General features: G+C 35.2%; 1 protein-coding gene across 6 annotated transcripts in view; it reads right to left on the minus strand.

The window, feature by feature from the left end:
• sgce (sarcoglycan, epsilon) overlaps nt 1-13,218 on the minus strand; it is a 16,726-nt gene extending 3,508 nt beyond the window's left edge. For 2 of the 6 annotated variants that reach the window (XM_041248902.1, XM_041248900.1), the window contains exons 1-11: nt 13,080-13,218; nt 12,543-12,653; nt 8,640-8,762; nt 6,987-7,144; nt 5,789-5,861; nt 5,096-5,294; nt 4,630-4,792; nt 2,406-2,620; nt 1,768-1,794; nt 918-1,106; nt 28-71 (exon numbers count right to left, since the gene is read on the minus strand). In XM_041248902.1, coding sequence (XP_041104836.1) covers nt 28-71; nt 918-1,106; nt 1,768-1,794; nt 2,406-2,620; nt 4,630-4,792; nt 5,096-5,294; nt 5,789-5,861; nt 6,987-7,144; nt 8,640-8,762; nt 12,543-12,653; nt 13,080-13,152 — 1,375 coding nt within the window. In that variant the 5' untranslated portion in view covers nt 13,153-13,218. The remainder of the gene's footprint in view (nt 1-27; nt 72-917; nt 1,107-1,767; nt 1,795-2,405; nt 2,621-4,629; nt 4,793-5,095; nt 5,295-5,788; nt 5,862-6,986; nt 7,145-8,639; nt 8,763-12,542; nt 12,654-13,079) is intronic. The other 4 variants (XM_041248903.1, XM_041248904.1, XM_041248901.1 and 1 more) reach the window with 4 other exon arrangements.
• Nucleotides 13,219-14,238: the final 1,020 nt, after the last annotated feature.

A 14,238-nucleotide genomic window follows, 5' to 3' on the forward strand; every position in this document is an offset into this window, starting at 1 on the left:
AAATGAAGATTGTTATTGCATACTGACCTGCAGTCTGTTGTTGTGACATCTGTGTCTGATGCTGCAGATTACTAAAAATAAAGGAAATATGTAATTAGGCCACTTATTTAAAAAAATGGCTACTTGTTTTTCACAAATCCATTATTCACTTGCATTGACAGGTTTGAATGCAGAACTAAAGTTATCTTTTAAGGTTCAGTCCAAGTAAATAATAAATGTCCAAAGGTTAAAACAATGTGGCAGTTAAATGGTTATTTTCTACCGGACAACACTGGTAATAGAACTTAACTAAGAAAATAAAAGAATACAGCCGTGTACCAAACCGTAAGACAGTAGCTTAGAGTTTTTTGTCTATACAGCAGAAAAGTCACGTGACCTCAATATGGCAGCATAAAAGGTCAGAGGTCACCAACAAATTTAGCATTTAGGGTTTATATAACCCTACCTATATGATGTCGCTACCCCAAATGGTTTCTGAGATTTGTGGCAGAAGAAAGTGCACATTTTTCTTGCACATTTATCATATGGAAACCAAAGTCACATGACCCCAATATAGCCGCTAGCTTCTGTGACAGGTCAAAATGAAACGTGTGGTTAAATTTTGCACGAAGGGTTTTCATGAAAATATGAAGTTGCAAGCTGAAATGGTTTATGAGATGTTCGTAGTTTACTTCAAACAAAACAAAAACATACCCACTAAAGTAACCAAAACAGAACTAAACAATAAGACATTGAATGCTGGTTCTTGTAAATCGGTGAATTTTAAATTGTTATTTGAGTTTTAAAGTGTTTTTTTACTCATGTTTAAACTACACTTTCAGGAAAAAAGTGCTAGTGACGATTTGGAGTAAATCACTGAGAATCTAGCCTTCTGCAATCCACAGTAAATGTGTTTAAGGAAGTATATTTTCACTCACGTTTGTGTCTGCATTAGTGGCATACTGGTAGTCTTATAGCTGTCTGGGTGTAAGGGTGGCACAATTTCACCGCTGACTGGGTGAAACACAGGCAATGTTGAAAGAGGCCATGCTATCTCGCGGTTCTTGGACATGTTTCGTAGCTCCTTCGTAGACTTCTGGATAGAACTGTGATGAACCAACTGGATGCTGCAAAACAATCACGCATAAGTACAGGGTTTGAATGGGTTTTGTGTTTATTTCTGTGAGGTGTAATAGTGTATACTTGGTGATCTTTGTGAACTTTAATAACAAGACTGATACCAACAAACATACACTGTATCACAGCACTCCAAACAGAAAACTGAGACCACATGCTGAAGGCTTTCTATTTATCATACAATAGGTTCAGGAAGCAGTGTTTATAATATATTTGTAAACATACTCCCTTGGTTTGAAACAGTAACGGCACTACCCTAATAATAATAATAATAATAATAATAATAATAATAATAATAATAATATAATAACCCTCTGTTTTATTATTTCTAAGTGGATGGTATATAATGAGCTCAACTCAGTATTTGCACTGTACCGACGGTTTTCTATTTTGATTTTGTTCTTTCTCCCTTTTGTTTCGACCTTTAGATTTTCCAATACGACTGAGGGCTTGTGCAGAATCAACCAACTCCCTTATATAAGCAGCTTCCCACGTAATGACTTAAACAAATATGAAATGAATTAATGAATGACTCAATGCATGGATCGGATGCTGGGCCAGCGTGACCTGAGTAACGAAGGGGGGGGACAACAGTAAACCTGAAACAAAATAAAACATAACAAATAAAACCACAGGAAAGAAGACACTTACTCTGGTGTTTGCATGTTTCTTTTTTGCCTAGAAATGAAACAAAATACTAGTATTAATACTGAAAACATCCAAATATTAGCCAATGGAAGACCCAGCTGAGGCAAATGCTCATGTTTCTCTACCACAGAACAGAATGATTAGCATTTGCTTCCTGACTTTGCAGGGCCGGTGGAAAAAACCAAATCACTCACAAATGGTAAGAATGAGAGACAAACAGACAGGACAAAGACAAGCTAAAAAAACAATTAGGGCTGGATGCAATAATGTAAAGAAGAATGACGTGTACATGACAACAAATATGGGCGCATATGTTACTTGCTGCTTTTTAAGAGGGTATGATAGAGGGGGGTATTAAACTGCTGCCCTGTTCTGAACCGTCCAGAAATACGTGTAGGAAACAATGGCTACGCAGAATATGCGTTCGTCCAAACCGAATACACAGTGTAGTATGGACAGCGCGTTTAATATTTAATAGGATGCAGCACCATCACAGTTCTACCGTGCAACCTATAAGAAATGTACACATCCTTTCCAGATGTATAGTTTATAGAAAAGCAACTTATGTGCAAATAACTGGTAACTGACAATGTGGAATTTGTTTTTCATTTTGTTTTATATTATTTCAATTGTATACTTACACCCCTTCCCGTCGGCAGCACATGATGTACCCAAGGATGATGAAAAGTACCAAGGCAAAAGCAGAAGGCACTGCCAGTGTGATCAGGAAGTCTGAGAAATAGTCCCTACTTTTCAGTGACTCAGAAGGCGGACTGTATTCTCCAACATCGGGCAACACTCCATTTCCTGGGTCAGGCCTTTCCTTACCAACAGAGACTAATTTTGTAATATCTACCTATTAAAAAAAAATACAGTAGAAATTTTAGAATTAACTGATGGACTGGTGAATTTTCAGAATTTCTCAACTGGGCCAATTAAACAGGCTCTATATGTTACCAGTGCTCCAGATAAGCTGCATACACATCGAAAAAATATGAATTATGTATGATATATAAAGTTAAAGTGTAAAAAACACGCATAGAAATTTTGTTGCACAGCTTGAGTTTGCATGTGAACAAGCTTCTTGTACTTCGTTGGTTCCCTGCGTCTCAATGTTCAGTATACTGCATGCGGTAGCTGGAGAATGGATCATAGAAAAGCCGGGACTGTGACAGCTAACTGTAGCCTGCCTGGGAATTGCCAGAAACACGCGACTAATAAGTCCGGTTATTCAATAAAATAATTTGTCTTTTTAAAAGGGACGGTGAATAAATGACTGGTTTCTTGATCCTTAGATTTACCTCTTTGTCAACCAAATTTTTGGAAGGTAAATCTATATACTATACAACATTCTGTGTTTGGAGAGTGTTTAGTTTAATATTAGAAATAGTCTATATAGTATGTGCATGCAGGCCTTTTGTTAAGTATATTCCATCTGAAGTGTTGGAATAAAAACAAAAATAAGGAACTGTCTCAGTTAAATGTTTGTGCGGTTGAACAAACCTTACTTTTCTTGCTGATTTGCGGTCCGCCAACTTAAGAGACACACTTGGTTGCACACTCTAGTCAATTTATGATTTAAAATATATTAATTAATTACCTTGCGAACACACATTCTTTTTTGTTCTGAAAATAATGTCTGTTCAATAAAATATATTTTAAATCAGAAATTGACAGAGCGTGCGACCAAGTGTGTCTCTTCAACATTTGCTCTGATGAAGACATGTTTTTGTCGAAACGCGTCAGCAAACACTATTTTAATGAGTTAATGTAAGAATAAAGTTTGTTTTATTAAATATCTGCTATGGATCTGGATTTTGTTGATGGGAGTTGCGGTCTTTTTGCCTTGCTACAGTTTCACTTCAGGTATTTATTGGACACCTTTTCCATGGACAAGTCACCCCTACTTTGAAGAAAACTGAAAAACATTCTTTCAGCGCTGGTATAATGTAATGTGTGTGTGTGTATATATATACACACACACACACACACACACACACATATATATATATATATATATATATATATATATATATATATATATATATATATATATATATATATATATATATACATTTCTGTGTTTATTGGCTTCACAGCCATATTGTTTGTGGTCAATAAAGAAAATAAGAATAATTTTTATTTTAGTTTTTATTCTAAGACCAAGTTTTTGTACAGTAGTTCAAAGTAACTATACATTTCAAATGTAACGCTGTAATGAATGCATACACCATAAGTTAGCATTAGAGTATGTATAGTATTTACTGAAAGTACTCCTGACTTCAAGGCAATGTTGCATTTTACTCACATAGTGTCTAAATTGAGAGTAAAGTATTCAATGACTCAAACCCTTATCTGGAGCGCTGGTTAATAGTTTACTAGATTTGTTTAAACACATTTCTTTTTCAGACAGTACTCCTTTAATTGAGCATAAGTAGATTACTAAAAGTCATCCACTCAGTACTATAAAACTCAACAATGGTATATTTTGAAATACTACAAATCTTTCCCGTTGTCTTCAATGTTGAAGTTATAAGAGAATGTGAACCAAACTCATTTCAACACTGAAGTCACTGAGAAAGACTTTTGTCATAAATTTACAAAGTTTCTTTAATATTTCAATTTTAAGCCAATTCTGAGCTATCACCAATACCATACAGCTATTTAAAAAGCTTTTCAGCAACCATTCTTCATCTAGAGATTAATTTAGGCACATAAATCATTATTGTTGTGCATTTTGTTCTCTATTTGTTTTCTGGTTTATTTCATAAAAATCTGCATTTCTGTTGTGGTAACAGAAATGCAAGTAATCCCTGATCTTTGCTGAAGCTTTAGCCAAAATATTTTTTAAACCAAAACACTTACCAGAGATATTTTGCACCAGTCAATGTAAAACATTGCCCTAAACTTCTTATCACAACTAATGACAGGTTCCATCTCCTGACTGCAAAGCTGCTGGTTCTGTGGAGTTTCTACTTCCTTCAGACAGGAAGAGAATGGAACATCAGCACCAACCGTCACATACACCCTGCAACAAGAACATGCAAAGCCAAGGTCAGGTCAAGTACACTAAAACTGTGATACCACACCTTAACTTTGTTTGACAGATCCCTAAGACCAATGCAATCTTACAACTTTTTGTTCAAAAATAGAATAACAAAAGCATCTTTCTACAGTGTTATTTGTAAAAGGATACTCAGGCGCTCATTTCATTTCATTTAAGAAATGCCCTTAAGTTGTTACAAAGACTGAAACAACAGTGTGGCAATACTCATGACCACCACTGCACATACAGAGCACAAATCTGACTATTTGTCATGTTTAAACTTACCCTTCCTTTAGGTCATTTATAGGGAGAGGGACTCTGCCTCCTCTGTCCAATGCTGAAGTGATATTAATGGCATTTAGCCGATCTGGCTGCCATACGTTTTTCACAGCTCCAAGGAAATCTCCCAGCACCTGACTTGCCAACATCTCTTCAACATTCATGTTCTTTATAAAAAATTCTGCTTGGTACTTTAATGGAAATTCTATCAGATAAGAAAGGCAAAGTTTAATTAGCTGATGTCTAGCCAATTATTTAATATCTATTCTAATTAAAAAAAGACCAAAATCATAACTGTCATATGTGAGGCTGTAAATTAACACCCTTCATGTTGGCACTAAACTGCCATAGGAATAGCAGAGCTCAGTCTCCGCCATATGTATTCTTGTTGTAGGAAACCCATTCATATGTATACATACTATACACACCAACAAAGTGAAGACAAAAATAACAGTCATTTTGCTCATTGCCCATTTTATGGATGGAATAAAATACGTATAATATATATATATATATATATATATATATATATATATATATATATATATATTTTTTTTTTTTTTTTTTTTTTTTTTTTTTTTTTTTTTAAGTTGTAACTGCTGAAAACCCTACAATGAGTGTACAAATATGTTTTGTAATAATAACATTGTGTTGTTTCCCTTTTTTAATCAATGGGGAGATTCTATGGTTTGTACTTACCCTCTGAAAACATGACGTTAATGACAAGGTTGTGTCTTGCAGTCTCAAATGTTCGTCGGTTGTAGGCAGTAATCTGACTCAGAATCAAGAAAAAAGTGCAATCTCTGATTAGAAATATAGACTGTGCTGTGCCTTACTCAAGGTTTGCAACAAAACCAGTTTACAGAGTTTGCTAAGATGTTCTCTGTCATGCAAGTTTAGATTTAATGAACACAAGGAAAAGTTAATTTTGTTTGAAAAAATCCAAAGTGGCAGATATTTATACCTGCCACCTCCCTCCAAGACTCACTAGACTTTTACTGCAGTGCATTTAGTGATATTTAAGGAGTCAGTGTCACCGTTGATTGAAAACACCAGCAGGGTGTAACATGAGAGTTACAGGATGCCAGTATTTGAATTTTCTGCTGTATGAATAATATATTGTATGTTGTAATTGTGTGGATATTTAATCTTTTTTTCCCCCATCAATCAAGCACTGCTGTAATACAATCCATACATTTTGTACACACAGTAAAAGTGTCAAACATACTTCCCTGGTCTCTCCCTAGATGGCAGTATAATCCTTTACGCACCATGGTTCCTATAGGCTAAACACAAAGTGAGTTTGCCAGCAGTGTATAGGTTTCTGGCTCATACAGCTTGTTACTCTTATTGGTCCAATAACTGTTGTTTTAAAAAAACAGTAAGAATCCCTGTCCAGACCCTGTTCTACACAGAGGCTGTGGGGCCTAGGTATAGTTAATCAACAAGTCTACCTGGCACGCTTTACCATTCACTTTGGTTTTGCATCACCCTATAAAATGAACTTATTTTGCTTCTTAAAGCAGAATGAAACCTGGTGAATAATGTTACCTTAACATATTGAATTGCATACTGCTTTGTAGTTTTCCCCATATACTTAAGGAAAAACTGACAACATTCGAAAAATATGACATTTTGAAATCTAACATGAAATACTGTACTACTATTATGGCTTCCAGTAGACTTTTGCAATATCATTTTATAGTTTGTCTCAATCCTAAAATTCTAGGTGATGCAAAACTTTTGGCCACAGCTGTCCAGTTTTAAAAGGAAATATATAATTGAAACCTTGGTTGAGGCTCTCAAGCTGGAAAGCCTCATTAACTGTAATGACAACGCAACCCCATTAGGCAAGTTGTACATTTGGAAGGAAAATCATTAATACTACTGTATGTACCTCAATGATAATTGGTTTGCCAACAAGATCAGCTGTTGGAGATCCATAAAGCACTCCATCACTATACGGTGTTCTCTGGATATAGCGAAGCCAGCCAGGTCTGTCCGGGTAGCCCATTAAATTTGTGTTAAATGTGATAGGGTCATTCCTTGCATCGCCTATGCAAACACCACAATCAATAAAAGGTATTAAACAGAAAGTATGGTATAAATGAAAGTGACTAATATAAGAGTCCTAATTTAAGTGATGTTACAGGTACTTGAATCCATACATCGTGCGACAAAAAAAATATTGTGAAGGAGTTCAGTTAACTCAGCGACATGCCTTTATGAACAATGTACAATGTGAAATATTTTACAGGGTATGTGTAAGTCCTTATTCTACTACAATGCACCTAATTTCCATTGGCGTACTGATAAAAAGGGGTTCCTCAATGATGTGGGTATTTCTAACAAAGTTCAGTTCAACCACATGACTGCCACTGAATGTACCAGGTACACCCTCCTTGAGTAATGCAAACATTTTCTACTCTCTTTTAAAAAAAGTATTTATTTCCCTTAAAATAACTTTGTTATTTTGTTTAACTTGTAAAGGGGGCTGTTGATTGTTCAAGGGATTCACCTGTGTGCTGCACTCAATGTAACTGCAGTCATTCTCTTCTGTCAGTGCAACACTATTTGCTTCTGTATGGGCAGGCATTTTGAAAGTAAACAATCAGCGAAAAAGGGAAGCAGAAGGGTTAAAAACAATATATACCAGTACACCACAACCTAGCATAGTAAATAAAACCATATATACATAAAATATATACAACAATATATATATGTTATATATATATATATATGTATATATATATATATATACATATATATATGCTATATTGGATATATACATATATATATATATATATATATATATATACACATATATATATATATATATATATATATATATATATATATATATATATATATATATATATATATATATATATATATATATATATATATATATAATATATATATATATATATATATATATATATATATATATATATATATACACACACACACATATATATATATAATCTAGTCTTGTATTTTGTGAGAAAGTGAATTCCTGTTTAGTCATTGGTTTTACATACTTAATTAGTTGAACTAGCAGCCGGTTGACATTGCCGTGTCTACCAAATTTGACTGACAGATGACTACCAATCAAAGCTGTTAACTATGAGAGATGTGTAGCAAAGGTAAGAATTAACAATTCAGCTACACTCTTAAAAAGGGAAAAGGTTTAGATACAATAAATGTGCTTTTATTCGGTATGCTTGGTGGTGGCATTTTGAAATGATTTTTATCCAGAGCTGCTCATACTAATGCACACTAAAGCCTTGTTTTGTTTACACTGGAACCTCCGCCCCAGAAAGCAAGCAGTTTGAACTGACAGAAGGTAACAAGTGATGAACCTCATGAAACGGCACACAGGTGAATCACTTTGACAATCACAGTCACTTTAGATGTTAATAAAAAAAGAAATGACTGTTTACAAGAAATCAATTCACTTTTAGACCTTGAAGGAAGAAAATAATACAACGGGTGGCAGTCAAGGGGTTAACACAATTGTACTAATGATTAATGAAAAACATCAGCATACCGGGTTTAGGATAAGGAGGGAATTCCCCCTTAAAATACTCTCTTTCCAAAACATGAACAAAGAGGACCCCAGCAGAAGGATAGACATTCCGGTCAGCATGCACCTTGGAGAGGATAGTGTAAACTGGAAGAGAAAGATAATCGACAGGTGCACAAACGCAGAGTGAGACATGCACTCAGCAGAACTGTCATGCAGTGCAGAGGAAGAGGGTTCAGCACTACAAATTCAGCTTTAGTGTGTAAGCCAAGCCTGGAAAATATTTAGTGAGTTTGAATTGAGTTTGTATCTGACAAAGAAAAAAAAAATAGATATTAACAATAGAAGCTTCAGCAGCAGATCTGCAAACTCCCCTCACAAGGACACTTAACTGCTTACTGTAACAAAATCCATCATCATACTTTAAGCAAATGGTTAATTACTTGCAGGATAAGCAGAAAACATGATGGTTCTTTGTAGGTAACTGAAAAGGTATAAATTATCAATAAACATGGATACAACTGGATTTCTTAAAATTTTGTGACAATTGAACAAGTTATTCTCTGCTTCCAAAAGTGTATTCTTAAGTACATACCTATGTACACATGCCTACCTTCACTATAGCCCTATTGCTAGTGATACAGTACTGTAGGCATCCCCAGCAGAGGACATTAAGTTGAAACTCTGAGGTACTTGAGAAAGCAATCAGGAAAAAGATTTCTAGTTATCATACACATTTTAAATACAAGGAGCATGTTAATGATATTGAAGCACTAAGCTCAGGACTGAATGGAGCAGCAGATAATGATTATGACCCTTTATCAGGACTGTGTCTCAACTCAAGAAGCAGGTTCCAGATCCAGCCTGCACAGATGAGGCTGTGAGCCTTATCTATGACAGCTTGCATGACTGGCTACAGGTTTAGCATTCTTAGCTTCACAGGGGCAAGGAGTAGAAAGAATTAGTTTTGATGAAGTCATGGCCACTCTTCAGCACCTGGGATTGTAGTGTCCAGACAGAACAGCAAAGAAAGAGTCGGATATTCTTGCTACTAATGTTTACTGACCTTTCACATTTTCAAAAAAAATGCTGGTGCGAGTTAATTACGCTTGATCTTTTTTTTTTTTGGTCATTAAAGTTTAAAGCTTTCCTTTGGTCTTTGTAGTATTCACATGCTATTCTGGAAAGTTTTTTGAGAAAAAAAATAAATTTAGTGCTTCTGGTTCCTGGATTTTGCTACACAATACACTGCTGTTTGACCATGTGACCCTGCAGTGGTTCTGCGATTCCAAGCAAAGAATTAATCTTGTATGTGTGGCCTATTGTGAACACAAAAGCACTACAGAGCAGATGGTGCTCCAATTTAAACCTGAACCCCTGCTGAGTCTGAAGTTCAACACAAAACATCAGCTAAGCAAGTAGAACTACTCTGAGCAGGCGTAACATTTGGCTATATAACCTTATTAACTCTTCTTAGAAACTTCAATGCTTGACTTGACACTGTCTTTGTGGTGATCATCAGTTAATATGTTACCCATGAAAATCTAAAGATGAAATCATTAACATATGTGTATGTAGAAAATTCAACAGCTCAGTTTTACAATGCATAGCGATGGCATTTGCCTGGGAAAAGTTCAATACTATATAATCTGTTACAATTTCAGAATTTAACACTTGACAATCAATAGGTCACATACATTTAGAAACGTTCTATTTTAACGGTTAAAGGGCTGAGATGTTTCTCAAACTACATTGTACATTTGTTTTGAAGAACAATAATTTTCAAAACGTACAGTGTCCATTAAAAAAGCCTGTTAATAGAGGTCATTTCCCCTACAAGATGCACCATCGAGCCACAAAAATCAACGTTTGTTATTGAAATATTACTTTTTGGTCATAGGAACATGACCAAAGGTTGGTAAGATGAGCAGCACCAACAAAATGTGCGGTACTAACGAAAAAGACAATTATGAAACTGTCTTCTGTGTGACATTTTTTTAAAAATATTAAATGGCAAGTGAATTAATGAAGGGTCCAGACCTTACATAGTAAGGTATGTGCAATTTAACCAAATACTTGACACAAGAACAACAAAACATTAAATAAAGATGGAGCACTATTTCTTGGCAAGCAGGTATATATGAAATCTGCTAAGCTATTTGGAAATACCAGTTTGTTTTTAGGTGTACAAACAATAATCTTCCAGTGTTTTCAGAACCATGGTAACCCCTGTGACTGGGTAATAAAACAGGCTTCAATTTCGTTACGCTAAATGAGTGCTAAAGTGTACACCACAGCTTCTCTCTTGATTCAAGACCTTTAGACCTGTTGTTTGAGATATTCAACTTTGCAAATGTTCACTAACATGTACCTTTGTGATAGCTGTGTGCTGTTAGCTGACCAAAAGTCTCAAATGGGTTCTGTCCTTTATCGGTGCTAACATCTCCAGACATTTTCCTTGTATCAGCATTCTAAAGGCTAGTTCAGATTCAGAGTAAGATTAAACATGAGGATTCAAAACTAATGCTAGGCCTGTAAGAAAACTAGACACAAGATTCTTACAGCTGTTTTTAATGCCATCTCTTCAAGTCAGGAAATGACTATTTTTTAGATAGTATTTTTCATATACTACATGTTTTACCTGTATCACAGGCTCTGGCGTGCACCTACAGTAACAACAGCAATTTGGGTAATACCAGTAATTATGACTGAAAATATTTATCATTGTTCCAGTATTCCACTGTATTACCCTAACTCTATGCTCGACTCTAACTTTGCCATAATCATTAGGAAACATTCGCATTTCTGTGTCCATCACCCCAAAATAAACTGTCTAAATCCCTGTGTATGTTCTGCTTGTGAGAACTGTATCTTTAAAAAGGTGGTGGTAGAAAGGACTGGTAGCCATATTGTTTTTTCCCTTTTTTATTTATAGAAAAACCATACACTGAATTGCTAAGGTGAAAGATTGTCAGGTCCTGTCAACACAGCAGCAATAAATAAAAGCTATTTATCCTTATACTGTATGATCTTTAAATTTCTATTACAACTGAATTCAAATTCAGCTGTTAACTTGCCAAGAGCTTAACATTTTTTTGAGATCAAACTAAAGTACAGTACACACAGTATAATTTACATAACACAGTTCTAAAAGACTGGCAACATAATGCAGCTCTCTACCGCATCATCAATCCCCAGCAAAATCACTATCTTTTTTTCTACCACTTCCACCCAAACGACCATCTGTTCTTTCAGTTAAACACACCTCTTGATTTTTAAAAGAGATAGGCCTACACCATTCCTGTGCTCCTATTATAACTGAAGTTCTGGTATGTACTGTTTTAAATGATAAATATCAACTCCCTTATAAATTTGGGTATCTTTAATACAAAAATGCATTTAATGTCTATACTGAGTATGCTTTTGTTTGTTTTTTGGAAGGAGGGCTACACAACACATAGCATTTAGATTTCCTGAACACACTTTGCTATACAGTATACAAATGGCAAAAGAGCAATAGGAAGATAAACACGTGAGGCACACCCACCACATTTCATGTTTTAGGGACCCTGGCGAATTTCAAAAGGAATACAAATTAAAAACAGTAATAGCAAGGGGGTTCATCTTTAAAATGTGAAGGTATAAAACTATTACAAGACAAAAATCTAAAATATATGTCCATAATAGACCAAAGAACGCTAGAGTAAAGCCTACTGTGTATTTCAGTTAATAAGCTGTATAGTCAAGACTGAAAGTCATTAAAAAAGAAACATGCAGAAGACAGGGTTTAATAGTAAAAAGCGTACAAATAAGGCCAATTAAGTAAATCAGTAGTGGGCCTTTAGCAGAAACCTTAGAAAACTGGAATTGTTAGAGAGGTGATGCTGGAGTGGCTTCAAGGCGTAATAATAACAACCTCAGACTCACCATCCATCTGCTCGACTGCCCTGCGCCTGCTTAATAATATACTACTGAAGTTTTGCCCAATCCTCCAATCAACGTTTTCATGTTTGACATCGGAACATCTGACTAAAAGAGCTTATTAACATAAAACATAAATGAAAAATAGCATAAGCATGCTATTGCTATATATACATATATACACACACACACACACATACGGTAGATTAAATTGAAAATCGCATGTTTTAAATAAAACGTGGCTTAAAATAGTATATGCAGGCCGATTTCCGTGCAATAGACGACACTGTTTGCCTAAAAAAACAACAATTTAATAGCACACACAAGTATGATGATCAAAAGGAACGATAAAAAATATATATAAAACAAACAAGCAATACTTATGTAGTTTATAGAACAGTAAATGTATGTCTTTTAAAAAAAAAAGATTTCGGGTTTCAGAAAAACATCTATTCTCGTTTACGCCAAAAATGGTAATGTTTTCCACAAGTCCTTTTTAATTAAATAAAGCTAAACCGTTTAAACATGTACTCCCATACATACCAACAGAAAAAACGACGAGAAAGCTGAAATGTTCCATTATCTTTGCTGGAAATGCAAGTATATTTCTGTTCATTCGTTGCTGATCTCTGTAGCATCCTCCTGCCACATTCCTCTCTCCCAACGCATTGTGGGAACTACCAAGCTCTGGTTGGTTGGAACATCTGGCACAGATGCTGGAAAATTAGACGCCATGCGAGCCTGTTAAGAAAGTGAGATTTAAACAGGGGACAGGGGATATCGAGGGAAAAACCTTCAGAGAAATGAACGGTTATATCTCATTTTTACTCACATGAAATGCATTACATACAGTAAAGCAATGCCTGAAAATATAACGTCTACTGCTATTTCTCCCAAATGTAGTACAACGTGCATTGCAGCCTGCTTTCATTTTCAAGTGACACTTATAAAACTGAGACCACATGAGTGAGACTTGGCACATTTGATACTGCATATCTGAATTTTGGTAAACAGGTGACCCATCATTTAAAGCCAAGTACAGGTTTACAGCATTCAGCTGGTGAGTACAGTACATTATCTCTTCAACCAACATTAGAGCTTCTTGTAGCATGACCAGATAGAAAAAACCAGCACAAGATGCAAAATGCACCCAAAAAGTTAAATGAAACAATACACTTCGGAATATCATACCATCACTTCAATGGAAAAAGGAGCTTTTTTTTTATTTTTTTTTTTGGAAATCTAGGTATTTCACAATATCTACACGGGTGTTCTACATGATTTATGACACCTTTGTGCAATAACTACATGAAAACGTGTCAATCTGTTGTGACATAACCCAAAACAATAACCACTGTCCAATAGCAGAAAACTATCTAAAACACATCCTATCATTTCTTTTCTGTGAGCAGCTGTTGTGCCTCACCCCTGCCCTATTAAAGTAAGTGTGATGGACTCCATTCAGATCACTTTACCTTCCTGTGGGGAATTGACAGAACAAAAGGCTCAGATGGTGATCTTAAATCCTCTCTCTAACCATTCTGTACAATTGGAATGAGGTTAGTATTTATCATGGAAAAGAGGTCAAAAGTATTGTTAAACTGTGAATTATTTGTAACTTACAGTATTTTTCTATACAAACTATTTCCAACGCCACTAACTTCCCTCCTTGCATGTAAATTGTGAATCATCATGAGTGATT

This window comes from Polyodon spathula, chromosome 4, assembly GCF_017654505.1.
Source record: "Polyodon spathula isolate WHYD16114869_AA chromosome 4, ASM1765450v1, whole genome shotgun sequence".
Lineage (NCBI taxonomy): Eukaryota > Metazoa > Chordata > Actinopteri > Acipenseriformes > Polyodontidae > Polyodon > Polyodon spathula.